This window comes from Sarcophilus harrisii, chromosome 3 (assembly GCF_902635505.1).
Source record: "Sarcophilus harrisii chromosome 3, mSarHar1.11, whole genome shotgun sequence".
Lineage (NCBI taxonomy): Eukaryota > Metazoa > Chordata > Mammalia > Dasyuromorphia > Dasyuridae > Sarcophilus > Sarcophilus harrisii.
The window spans coordinates 598,498,776-598,520,474 of NC_045428.1; the positions used below are offsets into that span (position 1 = coordinate 598,498,776).

Genomic DNA, 21,699 nt, shown 5'->3' on the forward strand with positions numbered 1-21,699 from the left:
GGTTCTAATCTGTGGTTCCTTTAAATATAATTTCCTTGATTATTTCTATTGATGACGTTTCATTTTTGCTTTGTCTGATAACATGATTACAATTCCTGCTTTTTTAAAATCGGATGCTTAGTAAATTTTGTTCTATACCTTTCCACAACAAAATATTTGTATAGCCACAAAGCAGATATCCACTGATGGAGAATGACTGAACAAACTATTATACATAATATTATTGTGCTAAAAAGAATGATGAATATGACTATAGAGAAGCAAGGAAAGACAGGAACTTACACAGTGAAACAGGCAGAATCAGGAAAATGACACAATGATTCTAACAACATAAGTGCAAAGAACAACAAAACGATCAAAATGGAAAACTATAAAATTTTAATGACAAACCTGACTATAAGGAAAATATAAGAAGATACTCACAAGTGCTTTTTTGCAGAGTATGAAATAAATGGGAATGTAATGTCGCATATTACCAGAATTTTTCAATGTATCATTTTGGTTTTGTTCTGTTATAAGAGATAATTATCTGGGATGTTAAGGTCTGGACAAAGTGGGAAATGCAGGTAATTTTTTTTTAAAAATTAGAACTGAACAAATGGAAGTAAATGACTCAATGAGACATTAGGAAACAGTCAAACAAAACCAAAACAACGAAAAAATAGAAGAAATTGTAAAACGCCTCATTGGGAAAACAACTGATATGGAAAGCAGATCCAAGAGAGACAGTCTAAGAATTATTGAATTATCTGAAAACCATGATGAAAAAAAAGAGCCTGGAAGACATCTTTCAAGAAATCAGGGAGTGTTCTGAGAGCAGAAAGGCAACCTATCTTGCTTATGACTGAAGTACTATGAATCCTGTGACTCCCTGTGCTTCTGGGAGAAGGAGCTTTTGAAACTATTGGGGCCCCTTGAAACTTCTCACGGTCGTATTCCTGGCAGTAACACCTGCAGCTGGGCCCCAGTATTTCAAGGCTATGAAAATGCTGTGGAAAAGCTATCTCCTAAAATAATCAGTATCTTGTAACGCATCAGCTAGTTAGCCTTGAGGTCACTGACATTTCAGAATGTCTCACCTCAAAACTTGTGGTCTCTATGCTGGTCCTTTGTCTCTGCTTAGCATTAAGAAATGTAACTTTCTGCTTCAAATCATTATTGATCAGAGAAATGCAAATTAAGACAACTCTGAGATACCACTACACACCTGTCAGATTGGCTAAGATGACAGGAAAACATAATGATGAATGTTGGAGGGGATGTGGGAAAACTGGGACACTGATGCATTGTTGAGAGAGTTGTGAAGGGATCCAACCATTCTGGAGAGCAATCTGGAACTATGCCTAAATGTAATGGACTGAGGCTTGAGTTGATGCCCTGAGGTCCCAAGCACAAGTGAAGCTAAATAGTAATTGGGCTATACTCTATTAATATACATGCTTGGATAAAGAATGGCCCCGCCCACTCTGTGCAAGTCCTGATGTGTTGTATAGGAAATGATGATTTTGGTGGGTGGAGGCAGAGAGACAGGAAGAGAGGTTGGGAGAGATTGGGCCTGGGTTCTAGGCTTGTAGATGCTGGTCGTGTGGCTGCTGGTCTAGCTAGCTTCTTGACTCAGCTGCACACATTGCTATTGCCCATTCTCTTCCACCTCCGATCTTTCTTCACTGAGAATAAAGACTGACGATTTTCCCCTAACCTGAATTCCTGACTCTGGCTGATTTTAAAATACGCGGTCTTCACACCTAAAGGGCTATCAAACTGTGCATATCCTTTGACCCAGCAGTGTTACTACTGGGCTTATATCCCAAAAAGATCCTAAAGGAGAGAAAGGGACCCACATGTGCAAAAATGTCTGTGGCAGCCCTTTTTGTAGGTAAGAAACTGGAAACTGAGTGGATGAGAATGGCTGAGTAAATTATGATATAAGAATGTTATGGAATATTATTGTTTTGTAAGAAGTGAGCAGCAGGATGATTTCACAGAGGCCTGGAGAGACTTACATGAACTGATGCTGAGTGAAGTGAGCAGAATCAGGAGATCATTGTACATGGTAACAAGAAGATTATCTGATGATCAATTCTGATGGACCAGGATTTCTTCAACAATGAGGTGATTTAGTCCAGTTCCAATAGACCTGTGATAGAGAGAGCCATCTACACCCAGAGAGAGGACTATGGGAACTGAGGATGGACCACAAAATAACATTCTCACTCTTTTTGTTGTTTTTCACTTGCATTTTGTTTTCTTTTTTTTCCCTTTTTGATCTGATTTTTCTTTTACAGCACAATAATTGTAGAAATATGTATACATATATTGGATTTAACATATATTGGATTGCTTGCCACCTAGGGAGAAGGTGAGGGAAGGAGGGAAAAATTTGGAATACAAGGTTTTGCAAGGGTTCTGGAGAGACTTCCGCAAATTAGTGTTATTAAACTGGTAGCAGCAGCCGTATGTGCCCCATAGAACTGATGTGCCTTGTCAAAGCCAGAGTGAGCCTTTAAGGCTCTGTCCCTGACGACTTGGTAAAGTGTACTATTTACTTCCCCTAGGTACAGTCCCCCTCCCAGCCACCCACAGAATGACCATTAAAAAGGATCTTTTCCTCCTCACAGGTGAGGCTTGCCCTTTACCCGGCTTAGCTGGCCACAGCAGGCTGTATCCTTGTTTACCTGGCTCCTCTTCCTTGAGTAATCGTCCATCACATTGCCTAATTTCTCCTGCTGGCTTTCCTTTTATTTTTATTTTTTGCAATTCTGCCTTATTTTTCTTTATCCCTTGTTTTTTCTGATTATATATGCATATTAACTTTTTAAAATACATATTTCTTTATCAATCATGTTGGAAGAGAAAAATCAGAACAAAGGGGTAAAATCAGAGGAGAGAAAGAAAAATAGAAAAAAGAAGTAAACATAGCATATGTTGATTTACATTCAATCTCCATAGTTCTTAATCAAGGGACTGATTGGTCTAAAGAGGTATTCAGCATGGGTATTTTATAGGGGGGGCAGGGAATGTTTACTCTTTACTCATTGGTAAGACCCTCTCCAGGGGGATGATTTCGTCTTAACCATTGGCCAAATTTGGGGAAAAACAAAGACCCAAGCCGGACCCAAACTTCCTGACATCCTATTCACTAGGATCCAAGCTCCTTGCACCCGGGTGTGTGGTTAACCATGTCTTGTTTATGGTTAACCTGTTCTGGGGGCCTGACACAGAATAGGTACTTAAGTTGCTTGTTGACCTGGCTTGTTCCTTTGATGCTTTAGCTGACATTTCTGAATGGAAGTTGATGAATTTGGCTCTTTTACAAGTTGTCTCCCCATCAGTGAGTGAGCTCCTTGAGTTCAGGGACTCTTCTTTTCCTTTAACATCACTAGCAGAGTGTGCTGGGAGTATTTCGGGAAGGCGTGAAGGCTTGCCATCTCCCTTTGGTGTCCAACTCTCATCCAGGACTCCAAGAGGCGGTAACATGCTCAGTACTGTCGGCAGATGGGCTGACCCAAGGTGAGGGGAGCTGAGAGGCCTCCAACTGTCAGTGAGTTAGGGGATGTCCACCCCAAGCATTTGAAGGCTTTCCCTGGCAGAATGGGTGGATAAGAACCATTTATTCCCGAGTCTAGGCAGTCGCTGAAGCAGGTGCTAGGGAGCACTTAGAGCTTGGCCAGCCCATGAAGAAGCCAAAACCATCCACTACCGCCAGAGCTGACTCCGTCACCTCACTTTGGACTTGCCATTGGACGTCAGGGACTCTGGAGGACACAGTGGGGCTGACGACTCTGTGCAATTTAATCCAATTCACTTGCAACCCATGATGTCGCTGGTCAAATGAACTACCAGCAGCACCACCAATGCTTAGTACACTGGCTTGCAAACAGTAGGCACTTAATATTTACTGACTGATATTAAATATCTCTACTACATTAAAAAAAATTGGAATCCTTGTTCATTTTGTTATCAAGTTATAGTAAAGAGGGTGGGCCTAAAAAAAAAGTGTCCTCCACAAATTAGGGCTTCTACTGCAAGATGCTGTCCTAGGAAGTAGCAATTCCAAACCTTTTCTTTTCCTTTCAAACCTTTTCCCTAATACTCAAGGGAAAGTTCTGGTTGTTCTGTAGGGATTTCCTATTCAATAGGCCCAAAGTAGAACTCATTATGTATATTTCAAACTTGTTCATGCCCACTAAGTACCAGCATTCTTCCAGACATTCAGATCCACAACCCTGGAGTTGTCCTTCAGGCAAACTTCCATTTTCAAGCAGTTCCTGACTGTCTCATTCTGCACAACATATTTTGCATGTGTCTCCTACTCTTTACTTACATAGCCTCTAACTTGGTTAAAGTTCTTATCACCTTTCATCTGGATTAACATATTTATCACATATTAACTGGCCTGTTAGTTATTCTGGGCTGACATGGCTCCTGTGTTGCACCCCAATCCAGGTCAGGGCTAAGTGAGGAAGAGATCTGCACCTAAAAGGTGGTGCTCCAGGCTATATAGGTAGGCTCTGGGATGGATCAGTCCTAAACAAATAAACAGAAACTCAGAGGATTGTAGATTTTTGAATAGAACCTGTGGAGTCCAAAGGAGGGAGACGGGAGGCCACCAGAAAGATTGCACCAAACTAGAGGCCTAATGAGGTACCTTTCACCATAGCAGGTAGTATGCTGAGCTGGTCAGGAACGGCCGAGTTTAAACTTAGCTTTAGACAACAGCTGGGTGACTTGGGGCTGTTCAGTAATTTTCAGTCATGTCCAACTCTTCATGAACCCATTTGAGGTTTTCTTGGCCAAGATACTCAAGTGATTTACATTTCCTCTTCAAGTCATTTTACAGATGAGGAAATGAAGGCAAACCGGATTCAGCGACTTAATTCAAGAACCACAGTTAGTAAATAGGTGAGGCTGAATTTGAACTCAGAACCTCCTGGCTGCAGGCCCAGCATTCTGTCCACTGTGCCACCTAGCTGTCTCATGCAACTCTGGCCAAGACTTTTCACCTGTCTTCCTCACTCTCCTTGTGTGTAAAATTTGATAATGATAGCGGCTACCTTTTAGCCTTGCTGGGGTACAAATGGGATCTTTGTAAGAAGCACTTAGTGTGGTATCTATCACATGGTAAGTACCATTTCCTTCCTTTCAACGCATCTTTATGAAGGGGGAGCAGGAAATGAAGAGAAGGAAAAATATAAGTATAAGATAGAAACACAATTAACGATCATAACAGTGAACTCACAAATGCAATGCAGTAAGTGGGGAAAAAATTCTTACAAGCAGCTTTTATGATCAAACTCTCATTTCTAAGTTACATATGTGGAATTTAGATTTATAAGTTGTTCCCCAATTAATAAATTGTCAAAGGATAAGAACAGAGAGTTTTCAAAAGTAGAAATCCAAGCTACCAATGGGCATAAAAAAATGCTCTAAATCAAATGTCAAAACCCACTTGGAAAACTCCCATATGGCCTCAACCAGATTAAAATGTAATTAGGAAGTGTAAAAAAAATACTATATGTCAACCTGCGGTTTTATAGGTTTGTATGTGGCCCACAAAAAGATCCATTTTGTATTTGAGTTTGACACCATTGTGTTAAATCCTAAAGACTAGAAAAATGTAAAGTAAAACCACTCTGAAGTTCCAGCTCACACCCATATTAGTGAAGCTGATCCTTATCTCCAAAAACAAAAACAACAAACGCTAGAAGGAGAAAACAGGTATATTAATGTGCTTCTTATTTGTGGATCTGTGACCTAGTCCAGCCATTCTGGAAAGCACTTTAGAACTATGACCAAAAAGTTATTAAACTACAAAACTATTCTTAGGTCTCAGAGATCAAAGAAAGAGGAAATATTTATGGCACGCAGTAAAGATCTAGAAACTTAGGGCTGTCCATCTTCTAGGGAATGACTGAATAGGTATAATAATATGATAAAATACTATAGTGCTACAGGAAATGAATAATTTCAGGAAAAAAGATTTGTATGAACTAATTGCCGAGTAAAGCGAGCAGAACCAGAATAATTTAATAGAATAAAAATAATTTTTTTTGAAAGAACCTCTGGTTCTAAAGTAGGACTCCCTAACAATTATTTAGTCATTTTCAGTTGCATGCAGCTCTTCATTGGGGGGTTTCTTGGCAGAGATACTACAGCAGTTTGCCATATCCTTCTCCAGGTCATTTTACAAAAGAGGAACTGAGGCAAACAGGGTTAAGTGACTTGCCCAGCAGATATGAAGTCAGAATGATGAATATTCTTGACTTCAGACATAATACTCTAGCCATTGCACCACCTAGCTGCCTTCTTCCTAACATATATGAAGTTAAAGAATATGAAGTTCTTTAAGTAGTGGGTTCCCATTCAGTGACGATTTTCAATCAGAGGTGGGATGACTACAGTATCACTGGTAAATGAGGGAGAACACTAGACAGGAATGGGTTCTGGTTCCTGAGATCCTCTGTTTTGTGAATACTTTAATGCCACATAAGGCAAAGGCTGTGGCTGAAAACTTTCTCATACTAATTATGTAAGATCTGTCTTGGATATGAACTTTACATTGTCAGATGAGGCAGGACATTACTAAACATATCTTTGTTTATTATATTTAACCCAACAAATAATAGGTTAAAATGACCTATTATTATAGGCACTTACTATAATAATAGAACTTATTATAAATTATTATTCGCTTACGCCTTCACCTACACACTTGTACATTTGTACGCTTGTATGCTGGTCCAAAGGTGTGGTGGCTGATTGGATATACTAATCAAATCTTAGATTCAATATAAGTGACGATGTGGTGGCAAGGTTTATTGCAGGCAAACACAAACACAAGTGACACCCAGAAACTTAAAATATGGTGAGAACAGTTCACTATAAGATCTGGACTGTCACCCAAAAGAGCTATGCATCCCCTAAACCCACGGTTCCTAATCATCTAGAGTACAGAGAGCCCACCATTAAAATCAACCAGTAATGTGCCCATTCAGCTCAGCCTTATATCTCAAGTGGACTCATTCTCAACAAAAAAGAGTTGGTAGTTTTTCTTTTTTTTTCCATTGAGAGTACTTCACAACAGGAAAGAGAAATATAGCTGGATAACTGACCTCAAGTTGGGCCTTTATTATGGATTTAAGATGAAATATTACTTAATTGGCCCTGAAAAAAAATACAGTTAAGGGAGATTTTGAAGCTCAGAGAAAGAAGTAGATGTTTTTCATATCTACAGAGGAAAAGCTAGAAATAGAGGGAAGCTGATTCCTTGGAAACAAATTTAAGCAGAAAAGAAAAACTGGTGACATGAAGTATGTGTCTTTTTTTCAGAGAAATTAAAAATACAGTATGATGTGTTCATTTCAAGGTGATTGATAAACAAGTCAAGCTGCTATACTCTGCAAAAACTTTCTCCGGAGCATGAATTCTCATGCTCAATAAGATCTTCTATCAGCTAAAGGACAGTCTGCATTAACATTCTAATGGCTTTAATTCAGTATGAATTTCATGTATAATAACTATCCACTTTGGTTAAAGGATTTTCACTACAATCACATGTTTCTTTTTGAATGACTTTTCTTGTGCTAGTAAGCTATCCTTGCCAATGAAAGAATTATCCACCTTCATTACACTCAAGGATTTCTCTGCAACATGAATTCTCTAACATCGCCAAGCACTGCTCTATCAGGAAAGTAATTCCCACATTCATATCAAAGAGGTTTCTCTCCAGTATGAATCCTCTTGTGGTCAGTAAGCTTTCCACGACGATTAAAGGATTTGCCACATTGATTACATTCAAAGGGCTTCTCTCCAGTATGAATTCTCTTATGATCTGTAAGGTTTCCTCGCTGTTTAAAGGATTTTCCACATTCAGTACATTCAAAGGGTTTCTCTCCAGTGTGAATTCTCTCATGTTCAGTAAGGTTTCCACGCTGATTGAAGAATTTTCCACATGCATTGCATTCAAAGGGTTTTTCTCCTGTATGAATCCTCTTATGTCTAGTGAGTTGTCCTCTCCACCTAAAGGAGACCCCGCAATCATTACATTCAAAGGGTTTTTCTCCAGTGTGAATTCTCTTGTGTTCAGTAAGGTGTGCATGACAGTTAAAAAATTTCCCACACTCAGTACATTCAAAGGGTTTCTCGCCAGTATGGATTCTTTTATGTTTAGTAAGGGATGCACTCCTGCTAAAAGATTTCCCACATTCATTACATTCAAAGGGTTTCTCTCCAGTGTGAACTCTTTTATGTGTAGTAAGTTGTCCACTCCAGTTAAAGGATTTTCCACATTCATTACATTCAAATGGTTTTTCTCCAGTATGAATTCGTTTGTGTTCAGTAAGTTTTCCACACTGATTAAAGGATTTTCCACATTCATTGCATACAAAAGGTTTCTCTCCAGTATGAATTCTTTTATGTATGGTAAGCTGCCCTCTCCAGTTAAATGATTTCCCACATTCATTACATTCAAAAGGCTTTTCTCCAGTATGAATTCTCTTATGCTCAGTAAGGTTTCCACGCTGATTGAAGAATTTTCCACATTCACTACATTCAAAGGGCTTTTCTCCAGTGTGAATCCTTCTATGCACAATAAGTGCTTTTCGACGATTAAAGGACTTTCCACATTCATTACACTGAAAGGGTTTCTCTCCAGTATGAATTCTCTTATGTTCATTAAGATCTCGACACCACCTAAAAGATTTCCCACATTCATTACACACAAAAGGTTTCTCTCCAGTATGAATTCTTCTGTGTGTAGTAAGTTGTCCATTTGAATTAAAGGATTTCCCACAATCAGTACACTCAAAGGGCTTCTCTCCTGTGTGAATTCTCTTGTGTTCAGTAAGCTTTCCACATTCATTAAAGGCTTTCCCACATTCATTACACTGAAAGGGTTTCTCTCCCGTATGAATCACCATATGTCTAGTAAGGTGTCGTCTTCGCCTGAAGAATTTTCCACATTCGTTACATTCAAAGGGTTTTTCTCCAGTATGAATTTTCTTATGCCCAGTAAGATGTCCCCTCTGGTTGAAGAATTTTCCACACTCACTACAACCAAAGGGTTTCTCTCCCGTATGAATCCTCCTATGAATAATGAGTGCTTTACGCCGATTAAAAGATTTTCCACATTCATTGCAAGGGAAGGGTTTCTCTCCACTATGAATTCTCTTGTGTTCAGTAAGCTTTCCACCTTGATTAAAGGATTTTCCACATTCATTGCATATGAAGGGCTTCTCTCCAGTATGAATTCTTTTATGTATAGTAAGCTGTCCTCTCCAGCTAAATGATTTCCCACATTTGTTACATTCAAAGGGTTTTTCTCCAGTATGAACTCTTTTATGTTCAGTAAGTTGTCCATGCCAGTTAAAGGATTTTTCCCATTCTTTACATGCAAAGGGTTCCTCTTCAGTGTGAAGTTCTTGATACAGAAGAAGAGATGTACAGCTAGAGTCTTTCCCACATGTTTTATATTGAAAAGATTTCGATGCAACTGGAATAATCTGATTTGTAAAGGATACATTGCTACTCAACACTTTCCCACCTTCACACGATTTTTTTTCAGTGTATTTTCTATCATTTTGAGTAAGATCTGAATTACAATTGTCTGCCTTCCTATATTTATATTTGCAAAGTGCCTCAGAAAAAATATTATTATGCTTACATTTTTCTGAACATTGTTTAAAGTTTATTCCATGTATATCACATTTATGAATATTTTTCCTCCTATGATCTTGATGCTGTGAAATCAGGAAGGACCTCAGACTGAAACCTGTTCCCAACATATTACATTCATTGGTATAAATATCAGAAGTTTTTTTATGAGGGATTGTCACTTGCTGGGATTGCTTTTCACAGTTGGCCTTCTCTTGCTCCAGCCTAAAAGCACATTCCCAACCTTCTCCTAACACAGAATCCCATGGTCCATCCTTGGTTCTTTTTTTAGATAACTTCCCTAAAGAAATGCCTTGGATTGCAATAGTCTCTGTTGTTTTCCACCTTGATTCCAGATTAAGGCATTCTAAAAGAAAGAAAAAAAAAGTCAAGACTTTCTGTACTAGAAGAAAGTATATTGCTTTTATAGTAACTCCTGGATTCTGTCTTATCTATTACAGAATGACCTGAAATTTTAAAATTATAGAACAAATATTGGACTATTTTTTTCTGACCTTCCAACAAACACCAAATGAAAAAAGTATTTCCATGTAGAAAGTCAAACAGAAAGAGGATTATATTTGAAACTGTGAATCTCTATTATAAGAGTTTCATTTTTCTTTTTTTGAGTATAAAATAAATTCAAGCAGTAACTTGAAGTTGTCTTACTTATCAATTTTTCCTTCTAGCTTTCCATCTGTTCTTTTATCTACTTTTTTAAAAGTGCTTCAATGGCTCTTTTTTCCTTTCTATTTTAAAAAACAACTCTATTGTTAGGTTTCCTCTCCCTTTCTCTCCTACACTTACTTCAATGGGAAAATAAAACAAAACCCTTGTTGAAATATTCAGTCAAACCACACACATTTCTATATTTGGTGGTGTCCAAAAATTTATGTCTCATTTGCACACTGAACTCTCCATTAGTCCTCTGACAAAAAAGGGGGCACAGCATGTTTCATATGCTGGAGTCTGGCCTGTCCAACCACATAGGAAAAACAAGTATTGAAGATCGTCTGCCAGCCAGTTTCCAATATGTAATCCATATTGGTTTATCCAATATAATTGTACATATACATATGCAGGTCTTTGGATAACTGCAAAGGTTTTTACTAACTCCAATCTTCCTATGTAAACAAAGTCCCCACCTTTTGATGATTAACATTCTACCAATGTTTCTAGATGGCAGTAAAAATGCAACACCACTTTGTCCAAAGAAATAAAGCCGGATTACTCTGAGGCATATGGTGGGTATGAGCAGGATCCAAAGAACTGAGGAGCTCCCAAGAAGAATAGGAAGAAAAGAGCATCATTAAGGAACCATAATACTAGGAAGAAAAGAGTGGGGGTAATAACATGACAGGAAAGCCTCTACCATATTTGAACTTTTAGAGATATAAACGAGAGTCACCCAAAACAGGATATGACATATTACTGAAGGGAACTTTCAAATGATGTCACAGATTTGTTTGTGGTATGAGGGAATTCTAGGAATATGGGAAAAGACTGTCATGTAAAGATAATAAAACAAATTAAGGTTCTGTTCAACTCTTTCTACTGCAGTATTAGCTTTAGTTGGACTAGCACCTGGTTCTCTCTGAGAATAAAGGAACAACAATATCAGTGATGGGAGTTTCAGTAAATAAAGAAAAACAATCCCAACAAGGAAGAAAAACAGGATTTATCTTTAAAAAGTGATGTAAATATGCAGAGAAATTATAAAGTAACTTACATTTGAAAAAAAGAAATGTGCAAAAGATGAAAGCAAAGGCAGGAAACAGGATGCCTAACGCATGGTTCTATAAAAAGAGTGCCAGGAGAATTCCCAAAGACCTGGGATGGAAAATGCCATCTGTCTCCAAAGAAAGAATTATAGAGACTGAATGTGGCTCAGAGCATACTATTTTCACTGTTTGTTTGCTTGGGTTTTTTTTCCCTTGTTTGGTCTGATTTTTCATGAATAACACGACAAATATGAATGACACAATGGATGTTGACAACTATTTTTACATATATTTGGAAAAATAAAATACTATTGAAAAATTCTTTAAAAGATTTAAAAAAAAAAACAAACAAACCCAGTGCCAGGAGTGCTGAAGATCAGAATGAGTGGAGGGGCAGAAGGCAAACTAAGGGTTACAAAACAAATAGTCAAAAGCAGCACATTGGGAGGAAAGAAGAGTAGAAGCATACCGTGGGATGAATAAGACAATGACAACCAACCACAGAAGGAAGACAAAGGTTTTCAACTCTTATCTTGCTTCTGTTTTTTCTGCCAAGGAGAAATGTTCTTTGAACTGGAAATGACAGGACAAAAATTGCTAAGGGAGCAAAGGGGTGTGTAGATGCCTGAGAGAAAACCTGGCTATACTTGATAAATTCAAGTTACTTAGCAATATTCTGCCTCAGATTCCTTATCTTTAACACTGAGGTAATATCATTTACCTCCCTGTTGAGAGGATAAAGAGATGATATTTTTTAAAAGCACTCTGAAAATTGTAAAGTACTTATACTAATGCTAGTTATCAATAGCATCATCATCACTATTAACATGACTCTGAACTGGTTTAAAAGTCAGATCTAAAAAAATAATCCCATTAAAGTTCAAAGTCAACTTGGAAGGAATTATCCAGATATGTGCTTGGTCCTTTTACAATTAATTTTACAATTAATAGTGACTTAGAAACAGCCACAGATGGCATACTCTTATTATTATGATTGAAATATATGTATATATATATATCAATTATCATAATAATTATATTATATATTATATATACAATTATATATATAATATATTATTATGATGATAGCAAAGAGTCAGAGAAAGAACTAACTACTTGGGAAACCAGGAAAGGTTTAGAGGGAACTACCTCAAATAAGCCTTGAAGGAAACTAGGGACGAGTCTAAGGTTTTGAGATGAGGAGTTAATTCAGGCCAGGTACGGATTACAATAAAAGCAGAGGCCCAAGGAGAATGCCAAATTCAGGTCACAGCACGTAGACCGACTGGTTGGAACACAAAGTGCACAAAGGGAACAAGATGAAAGGATCCTAAGAAAGGACAGAGATAGGGTCTGAAAAGCCATTAAGTCCTCATTTTGTGAAGGAGGAAACTGAGGCACAGAGGTGCACAATGCTATTCCTCTGGGCGGGAAGCCAGAGAGAACAAGATTCTTAATGCCAGGAGGGAAAATGTGCAGCTTCTCTCAGAAAGCCATCCCCTGGATGAGATGTCTCTTCTGTGTGACTCACCCAGGTTAGCAAACCAGGAGCTATTTTGACTTTCATTGTGGCGCTTTGCAAAGAGGGGAAAGCAGAGGGATATAGTGGATAGTCTGAGCTTCAAATGAGGAAGACCCAAGTTCAAATCCAGCTTCAGACACCTATTGGTTGTGCGTGGGCAAGTGACTTAACCCCTATTTACCTCAGTTCTTCAATTGTAAAATGGGAACACACTGGAGAAGAAAGTGGCAAACCACACCATAATCTCTGCCAAGAAAATGGAGTCATGAAGAGCCAGACTTAACTAAATAACTAAACAACAACAGAAAGAAAGCTGGATTTGGATGCAGAAGATCTCCAAACCTAGCTCTCCTATTTATTCCCTCTATGAGCTTGGGGAAAGTCCATCCCCTGTCTCTGAGCTTCCCCCTCCTTGTCTATAAAATGAGGGTATTACATTTTAAAATGACCTCCCAGCTCTAGATCAAGGATCCTCTCCCTATGGCCCACACTCATACCCATATCTCTTCCCCTTTTCTGCAGCTCCACAGGCCCGACCCCAGTTCAGATTCTCCTCCCATCTCGGCTGGACCATCCCAGCCTCTGCACCGATCTTCCTGAGACACAGGCCACCGCCTTCATATCACGGCTAAAGTAGACAAACTTCAAGCTGAAATTTCAAGTTCCTGAAGAGTAGCTTCCCATCTGGCTTTTCTAGACTTCTTTTCCATTATTCCCTCTTATATACTCTACACTATTCAGCTACATTGCTTTACGGGATTTTCCTGCCTCCTCACCTCCACCTCTCAGAATCCTTTGCTTCCTCAGTTCCTGCATGAAGCTTTGGCTTCTACTGTCCACCCTCCACCTCCTACCTGGCCGTGCTTACTCTTCTCCTCAAAAGGTCTGTGTACAAACTGAGTCCCACAGTGATAGAAAAAGCCCTTCAGACAAAAGAAGATCTTCTATTTTTGATTTTGCATCCCCAGCACAGAGCAGCAGTTTAATGCCTGTCTGCTGACTTGAGTTGAGATTTAGATGTAGGAAAATGTTATTCTTGATCCATAGAAACTAAGTTGTTGACATGAAAATGAATGAATGTGAGAAAGCTCAACCTGGACAGGGTCAGACCTCCTTGGGGAAGAGTCAGCCAAAATGTTTCAAAAGCATTCTTTCCCCTTCCTGCCTCACCAAATGAATGGCTCAGTCCTTGCTTAGAGTGACTCCCACCTGACTCACTCACCTGTAGGGGTGCTTCTTGGGACTTCTATCTCAAGCCTCCAGGGCGCATCTCCTCTCTCCAACTGGAAAATAACATCTGGCTTGGTAACTGCAAGCCCTACTCAGAGGAGAGAAATGGGCCACATCAGAACTCGTTTCTAGCTCTAGAAACAAAGTACACTAGGAAGATAGAAGTAAAGACTTCTGAAAGATGGTCAGGACTGATACTAGTAAGTATAGAGTAGCACCCCTGGACAATAAAAACATAGCCTGTGGGGATCCCATTCTTAAAAACCCTCTTCCGATCCCCACTATTATAGTATAGCAATAGTTAAGTATGAGAAGTGGGTCACAGAGTGATTTTGGACTCAAAAAAAGAACACGTGCACATATAAGGCAGGAATCCTGTACATTTTCCAGCACTTAATCTGGTATTTTGATACAAAATCTCTGACCTCATAGAACAAAAAATGGAGAAGGGGCCACCTTGGGGCAGGAACAAGTTACCCATTTCTAGTTACATAAAGAAAAGATCTTGCAACCTGGAAACAGCTACTGAAGCCCCATCTCTGAGCTCCCCAAGTTGAGGACTTCCATAGAAGAAAGAATGATCATTCCTCCTGCTCAGGCCAATTTCTTTTCCTGAACCCTCAGTTCCATCACACCCAGTTTATTCTAGGACTCATCTCTTGCTTCTCCATTGGCTCTTGTCCAGAGGTCCTCAATCCTAAGAGCCCATCATTGACTCTCTGTCCCACAACTAGAAGCCTTTATCTCTTCTCTCACAAAAATTAACCATGGTCTAATTATGACCAATACCATGGATCACGCTCCACTTGGAACATGTACTGATCACAAACAGCAAGGAAAAAGAAAAGAAACGAGCTGAAAGATCCTGGATTTAGGGTCAGGAGAATGGCCTTTGCATTTCATTTCTCACTTCTCAGTGACTGTATCACTGTTAGGACCAAACGGTTAAATTAGAGTTCCCCTGGGTCTCTTCCACTTCTAAGTCTATGCATGATCCTATTTCCTTCTGAGCCGTGGGATTAGAGTTTTCTCCTTTATTTCTGCCATGCCTTTCAGGTATCCCAGTCACTGGTAAAAGAAAATAGTGAACTCTCCCAATGAGAAGCTTCTAAGCTAAAAAGGAAAGCTGTCTTTACCCAGGGAGACGAGATTCCCGTAGTTCTCCAGCATCACATCCCTGAACAGGTTCCTCTGAGCGGGATCCAGGTGCTTCCACTCCTCCCAGGTGAACTCCACAGCCACATCCTTGAAGGTCACCGACTCCTGAAACATCAAACACGTTCCTGCTCACCCAGGATCCTCTCTCACAAGGACCTTGAGGGAGCCCTGAAGTTAGCTAATTGTACAGAAAGCATCTTTCATGGTGTAGCTCAAGGCAAATATTTACTGCATCCCTGCTGTTATGTGTCTAACTTTCTATTCGAATCTACAGCATGGTGATCCTCCTGCTTAGCCCCTCGACGTCACTCTTGGGTAACGCTTCCTCAAGTAAAACCCAAAGGAGTCATATGTCTCACCCTTAGTTTAGAACCTAATAAAGAGTTGTGTTTATACAAAAATTGTCAAGCTTTGATTCGGTTTACTGAGTAATCTTTGCCTTACTACTAGAATAGTGCTCCCTTCCCAAGCCATAAGCCAAGGACTCCTCCCCCAAATGTTTTCATGGTAATAGAAATCAGAGCCAATAGAGGCAATGGAAGCTGTTATTTCAACACAAGGAATAGGAAGCTTCAAGACTGCATAGATGTTTTAGAAACTTAATTGGAAACAGTTCAATGATCTATATTCCAAGTCAGTGAAACCATTACCCTACACAAGAGAATCCTATCTCATCTCCTTCTTATCTCCTTTACCTCCTAAAGATATAAAAGGAGGCAAAGAGAAGATCTAACTCAGTTTCAGTTGATCAAGGATGGACAGAAGCAACTACACCCAAAGAAAGAATGTAATGAATGTAATGGAACTGAATGTAAACTACTTGCATTTTTGTTCTTCTTCCCAGGTTATTTATATCTTCTAAATCCAATTCTCCCTGAGCAACAAGAGAACTGTTCGGTTCTACACACATATATTGTATCTAAGATCTACTATAACTTGTTTAATATGTATAGAACTGCTTGCCATCTGGGGGAGGGGGTGGAGGGAGGGAGGGGGAAAATCGGAACAGAAGTGAGTGCAAGGGATAATGTTGTAAAAAATTACCTTGGTATAGGTTGTCAATAAAAAGTTATTAAAAATAAAATAAAATAAAATAAAATAAAAAAGATATAAAAGGATACCAGGCCTAGTACAAAAGACCAAATCCACAGAGATACAAAATAAAATTGGAGTTTCTTTACTTTATTCAAATAGTTCAGATTATAAACTAGGGAGAATCCCAATGACAGAAGCCTTCCTAGGATAAATCCCTTGAAAGGAATTATGGACAAGGAGGAAAATCTCTCCATTTCCCCACCTTACAAAAGGATTAAGCATTCTTGCTTCCTACCAATAATACTGGAGTCTAGTACAGCATTTCTTAGTCTGGCATTGGCTTCTCTGTTGGGACAAGTAAGGATCCCTGCCTCTGACCAGAGGCCAGGTCTCTCTTGTCAGATAGAGACACTCAATTTTCTGAGCCAACAGATTTCTTGACTTCCTGGGAAACAAAACACACTTTAATCCAACAAGTCCCTTTAAAATCCAAATACTTTATTGAAGGGAATGAAGAAAAACAGATCAAGTTCTCCTGCTTGTGGGAATAAAATTTGGGAATAAAAACCCTCTCAGAATATATACTCTGTCAAAACTGGTCACCTGAAATAAGCAGGTTCTGGATGCCAATAACAACCTAAAGAATTAAGGATAAACATTAAATGTAATGACCGCGCATTTTAAAATCAGCCGGAGTCAGGAATTCAGGTTAAGGGAAAATCTTCAATCTTTATTCTCGGTAGAGGTCAAAAAGGATCGGAGGTGAAGGGGGATCAGAGGTGAGGGGGGTTCATGATCGCAATGTATGCAGCTGAGTCAAGAAGCCAGTCAGACCAAAAGCCAGCCAGACCAGAAGCCAGCCAGCCTTCTTTCCTCACCTCTCTTCCTGCCCCTCTGCCTCCACCCACCAAAATCGTCATTTTCTATACAACACATCAGGACTTGCACAAAGAGTGGGCGGGGGCCATTCTTTCTCCAAGCATGTATATTAATAGAGTATGGTCCAATTACCATTTATCCTCATGTGCTTGGGACATGTGCATCAACTCGAGCTTCAGCCCATTACAATTAAATAGCATTATTTGGTGATGAGAAATTATCAGTCTTTTAACAAAAATCTTAAATTGTCTGACTTGAGAAAATATTATGCATTAGGGTACACTTTGCATTAACTACATTTTTAACTACACTGGGATCCCCTAATTTAACAATATTTTTCCAAAATAAGGAGAAAACAAGGATTGTGCCTTCTCAAGTCCTAATATGCCATTATACAAGGTCCTTTAAATGTTTGAATCTATTGGCTTAATTGAAGCTAAATGAGAACAACCAGAATTTAGGTAGTCAAAGGGCCTATGAACATCTGAATATCTGCTAGGAGGGAAGGAAGGGAAATTATCTCTAGGGAGAAACTTTTGGCAAAATCTGATACCTGTCCTAAAAAATTGGGAAACTAAAGAAATCCAAACTCTTCATCCCTCTGGCATTAATGTGCCTTCTGCCACTTCTAGACTTTCATTCCCGTCAACAGGTGTCATTGATCCTCTCCTCTTGTCTCCATCGGGGTTCAATCAATTCATGTTTTGAGCCCTCTCCTGATTTGTAGTTTCTCTCTCTGGTTCAGAGTTGGTGACACTTCCACCCAGATCTCTATGAGACTTATCATACTAAAAAATGGTGACTCAAAATGACCCTTAGTGATCCAGTTGCTTTGATGGGGTCTATATTCCATCTGGGTGTAGAAGGTGAAACACTGAACTGATGACACTCTTGAATCTTATCTGTACCCAGGCTAAAAGCTTCTGCAAATTAGTAACTTCCCGTCCCATTAATGCATATGTAGTCCTCACCTTCCAACTTACAAACATTTCTGTAAGTTAGTAGCAGAGAACCAGCCAATTTCCTCCAACCTCTAAGATAAAATCATTTGAGGAAACCCAAACTGATGTGTTAAGTATTTCTCAGAGGGAATACCTCAAGTAACATAATTTTTGCCATTATCTCCCATTTCCCAGCAGCCCCTCAGACTTTCCTTGATGACTTCAGCATCTCCCATTTTACCTTCTCATCCAGCCACTTCCTATCATACTTGTTGCCTTCAACATTCATAATGCAGAAATATAAAGTCAAAGCTGTTATGATGATCTGTGATCATCATACATCCTCCATGTTCAATTATTATCAGACAAGATGTTGACAAACTGGACTTTATTGCTACCTGCCAGTATTTCACCTTGGTGTATCTCAAATGGCAAGTCCCTGTTTCCTACCTGAATTTCCTCACTGATCATCTCTACTCTCCATTTCTGCTTGCCCAGTAACAACTCCATTCCCTCAGTGACCTTTTCCCAATACAATTCAATGAAAATATCAGTCTTCCCAATTACATCTATCTGCATGGTTTGGTTTCCATGGTCAGATATTAAAAATCACTAACAAAGTAGCAAAGAACTATTGGGGAGATGGTTTTTTTAAAGCCACAGTATATAAATGTATCACATGGTAAGAAATTAGCAAAGAACTATTGGGGAGATGGTTTTTTAAAAGCCACAATATATAAATGTATCACATGGTAAGGAATTGAGAAACATGGGGAAATTTATGAAAATTTATATAAATTCTCCATTAAAGTGAAATAAGTAGAAACAAGAAAGTGACATGTACAGTGATTACGGTGATGTCAAAGAACATTAAAAGGAAACTGAATTCTGAATAACTGAAAAACTAAAGACTGTCCTATCAGATAATAAAATATACCTTCTCCCTTCACGGCAGGGAAGTGGAGGACTATATTTTGCTGCATGTTAGACAAGGTTTCTGTGCTATTACTGCCATCATTTACGGGTTGATTCTAGAAATCAGATAATAAAATTAAGTATGTTTTGTCCCCTTATGGTAGAGAAGTGAAGGACTAAAAGATCAGAATGATTTATGCGGTTTCACAAAAGATTTTGGTGTAGTGTGTTACTGCCACAAAGAAGGATGGAATATTTGGAAATGTCTCTGATAAAATAACAAAAGCCATTGAAAATATTTTTTAAAGGTTTTTGTTTTTTAAGGAGGTCTCGCTCTCAGCATGTTACATCCTACTGGCTTTCTCTTGCAAGGCCTGCTTAGTCATCCTAACTCCAAGCAAGGGGAAAAAATCTGTAGAATTAACACTTTTCAAATGAAAAATTCACGCGATCCTCACTCCCCTTCCTCCATTAAACCTCAGAACATCCTAAATCCGAGTCTTTCTTTCCTCTCCAATGCCTAAACTCATTATGATCCCAGCCACATCCATCTTTTTCTAGGACCCAATCTCTTCTGGAGCTACAGAAATTTGGCTTCCTTGCACGGGAGTGTAGAGAACAATGAGATAATCCCTTATGACCTTGTCCTTGGCTTGGTTTGCCACCTATTGACTTCCAGCAAAGCCCTTGCCGCCAAGGCCAAGGGTGAAGGGCGCCTGCTCTTGCACAGTGATTGCCCAATCTTACTGCTGCTTCCCAAAGGTGACTCGCCACTTGCCTCCTCCTCAGCTGACAAACCCCGCACGCCCCGAGGACCTTTCCAGAATGCAGCCCCGCTCCCACCCTTAAAAAGCACGGCCAGAAAGCCCGGCGGACAGCGCGGAGGCGGCCCCACTTGGTCTGGGCGCTGCAGCATCACTTGGAGATGAGCTTTCATGCGTCCTGCTTTTATCTGGGTTCTATGAGTTTGGGGGGGGAAGGGGGGCAGTGCGGAGCCGCCTCCGTTTGCTCATCTGCAAAATGGAGCAAATAACGACACCAAGAGCCGACCTTTGCGCAGGGCAGGGCCGGCTACTTAATACTCATTTAACTTTTTGACACTGTTGACTGTTGCCTTCAGCGCTGAGCTGGGAGCCCTCCAGCGAGGAGTCCGCAGCGCCCGCCGCACAGAAGGCGCTTACGCTGTGCTCGCCGCCCTCCCTCTGCTGCGATCTCTGGCACAAGGATCGGGAGGAATGGGGTCGCGGCAGCCCGGGGGCGCGCGGGACGCTCGCCTCACCTGGAAGCCAGCCGGGGCGATGCCGGGGCCCATGGCCTTCCCCGAGATGCTCCCCTCCCGGAAAGACGCGTAGGGGGCGGGCACAGCGCCAGCGAGAGGAGGGGCCTCGGCCTCGGCTGCCTGATGCTCCGCGGACCTGAGGAGCCCGACAGGGCGGCCTCACACACCTGCCGCCCCGCTCTGGGGGTCCTATTGCTCCCGGAGACCCTCAGACGCGAACAAAGACCCCCAGGAAGCGGAAATGCCCCTCCAGGTGTTTTCTGACTGAACGCGACCGTCTCTATGGCAACTGCGCGCTTTGCGCAGGAGAGGAGAGCAGGGACTTCTGGGAAATGTAGTTCAGAGGCCATGGGAGACTAAGGCTCATGCTCTGAAGGAGCTGCTTTCTCAAAGGACCACCTGGGCCCTGCGTTGCCAACTCTTCTCTATCCGCGCCGGTTTCTGTGGTTCCTGGTGGGAAGAGCTGGCACCATGCCCAACCCCTTCCCAGCTCCAGCCAAACCCCGAGCACGTGGCGGGAAGAAGGGACGAGGAATGGGGCGAGATGACTCCTGGCAGCACAGGGAGTGCAAGTGTCCATCCAGCCTCGTGGCCTTCGTGTACTTTAAGCCTCATGACTCTGCCCGGGGAGGCCCTGGTCAGGCTCCATTGGCTACATTCCCACTACTTACGGTGCCTTTCCAGCCAGTGCGCAGTTATTCCCTTGGAATCGCTCTCCACCCTTTTACTTTCTCTCCCCTGGGCAGTTTAGCCCTCTCTTTCTCTCCTATTTACCCCACAAGCCTCCTACCTGAAGCTTTATCCCCTCTGAACTACCGCAATAGCCTCCGAATTGGTCTCCCTCTCCCTATGCCTGCTAAACTGGGCTCAGAGCTTGTCTAAACCTAGTCTCTCCCGTGCCCAAAACGCCACTGGCGTCCTCTGAGATCGCTCAGGGGAAAGACAAAATCCTTTGGCTGTTGATGCTCTTCACCAACTGCTCCAGCCCACCTCTCTAAACTAAATCTGCTCACTAAACTAATCTTTCCACTTCACACACCGTGGGCCACACTGACCTGCCTACTGTTCCCCATGTGAAGTGCTTGCAGAGGGTGCATCTGTCAGCCCCATCCCTTTGCCCACAGCTGTCTGCCCTCCGCGTCTGGAATTCGCTGGCTCCTTATTGCTGCAGCAGCAAGCCTTATTTTCAAAGCTCAGCTTAAAGCTTCCTTCTATACCAGGACTGTCCTGCTCCCCTTGGCTACCAGCGCTTCCTTCCCAGCTCTCCAAAACCATGTTGTATTTATTTTGTAAGTGTGAAAAGTGGTGTGGGCAAGGTGCCAACCAGCAGCTCTGTCTCTCCGAACCTGGTTCTGGGTCACAGTTCCA

The 21,699-nt window shown here is 40.8% G+C and overlaps 1 protein-coding gene across 1 annotated transcript; it reads right to left on the bottom strand.

Annotated features, from left to right (window-relative positions):
- Positions 1 to 6,172: 6,172 nt before the first annotated feature.
- On the bottom strand, positions 6,173 to 20,564 carry LOC116422910 (zinc finger protein 665-like). The gene is made up of 4 exons (XM_031963337.1): positions 20,332 to 20,564; positions 15,261 to 15,387; positions 14,117 to 14,212; positions 6,173 to 10,018 (listed from the first exon to the last, which is right to left on the bottom strand). The coding sequence occupies exons 1-4, from the start codon at positions 20,362 to 20,364 to the stop codon at positions 7,710 to 7,712; spliced, it is 2,565 nt and encodes an 854-aa protein (XP_031819197.1). The 5' UTR covers positions 20,365 to 20,564; the 3' UTR covers positions 6,173 to 7,709.
- Positions 20,565 to 21,699: the final 1,135 nt, after the last annotated feature.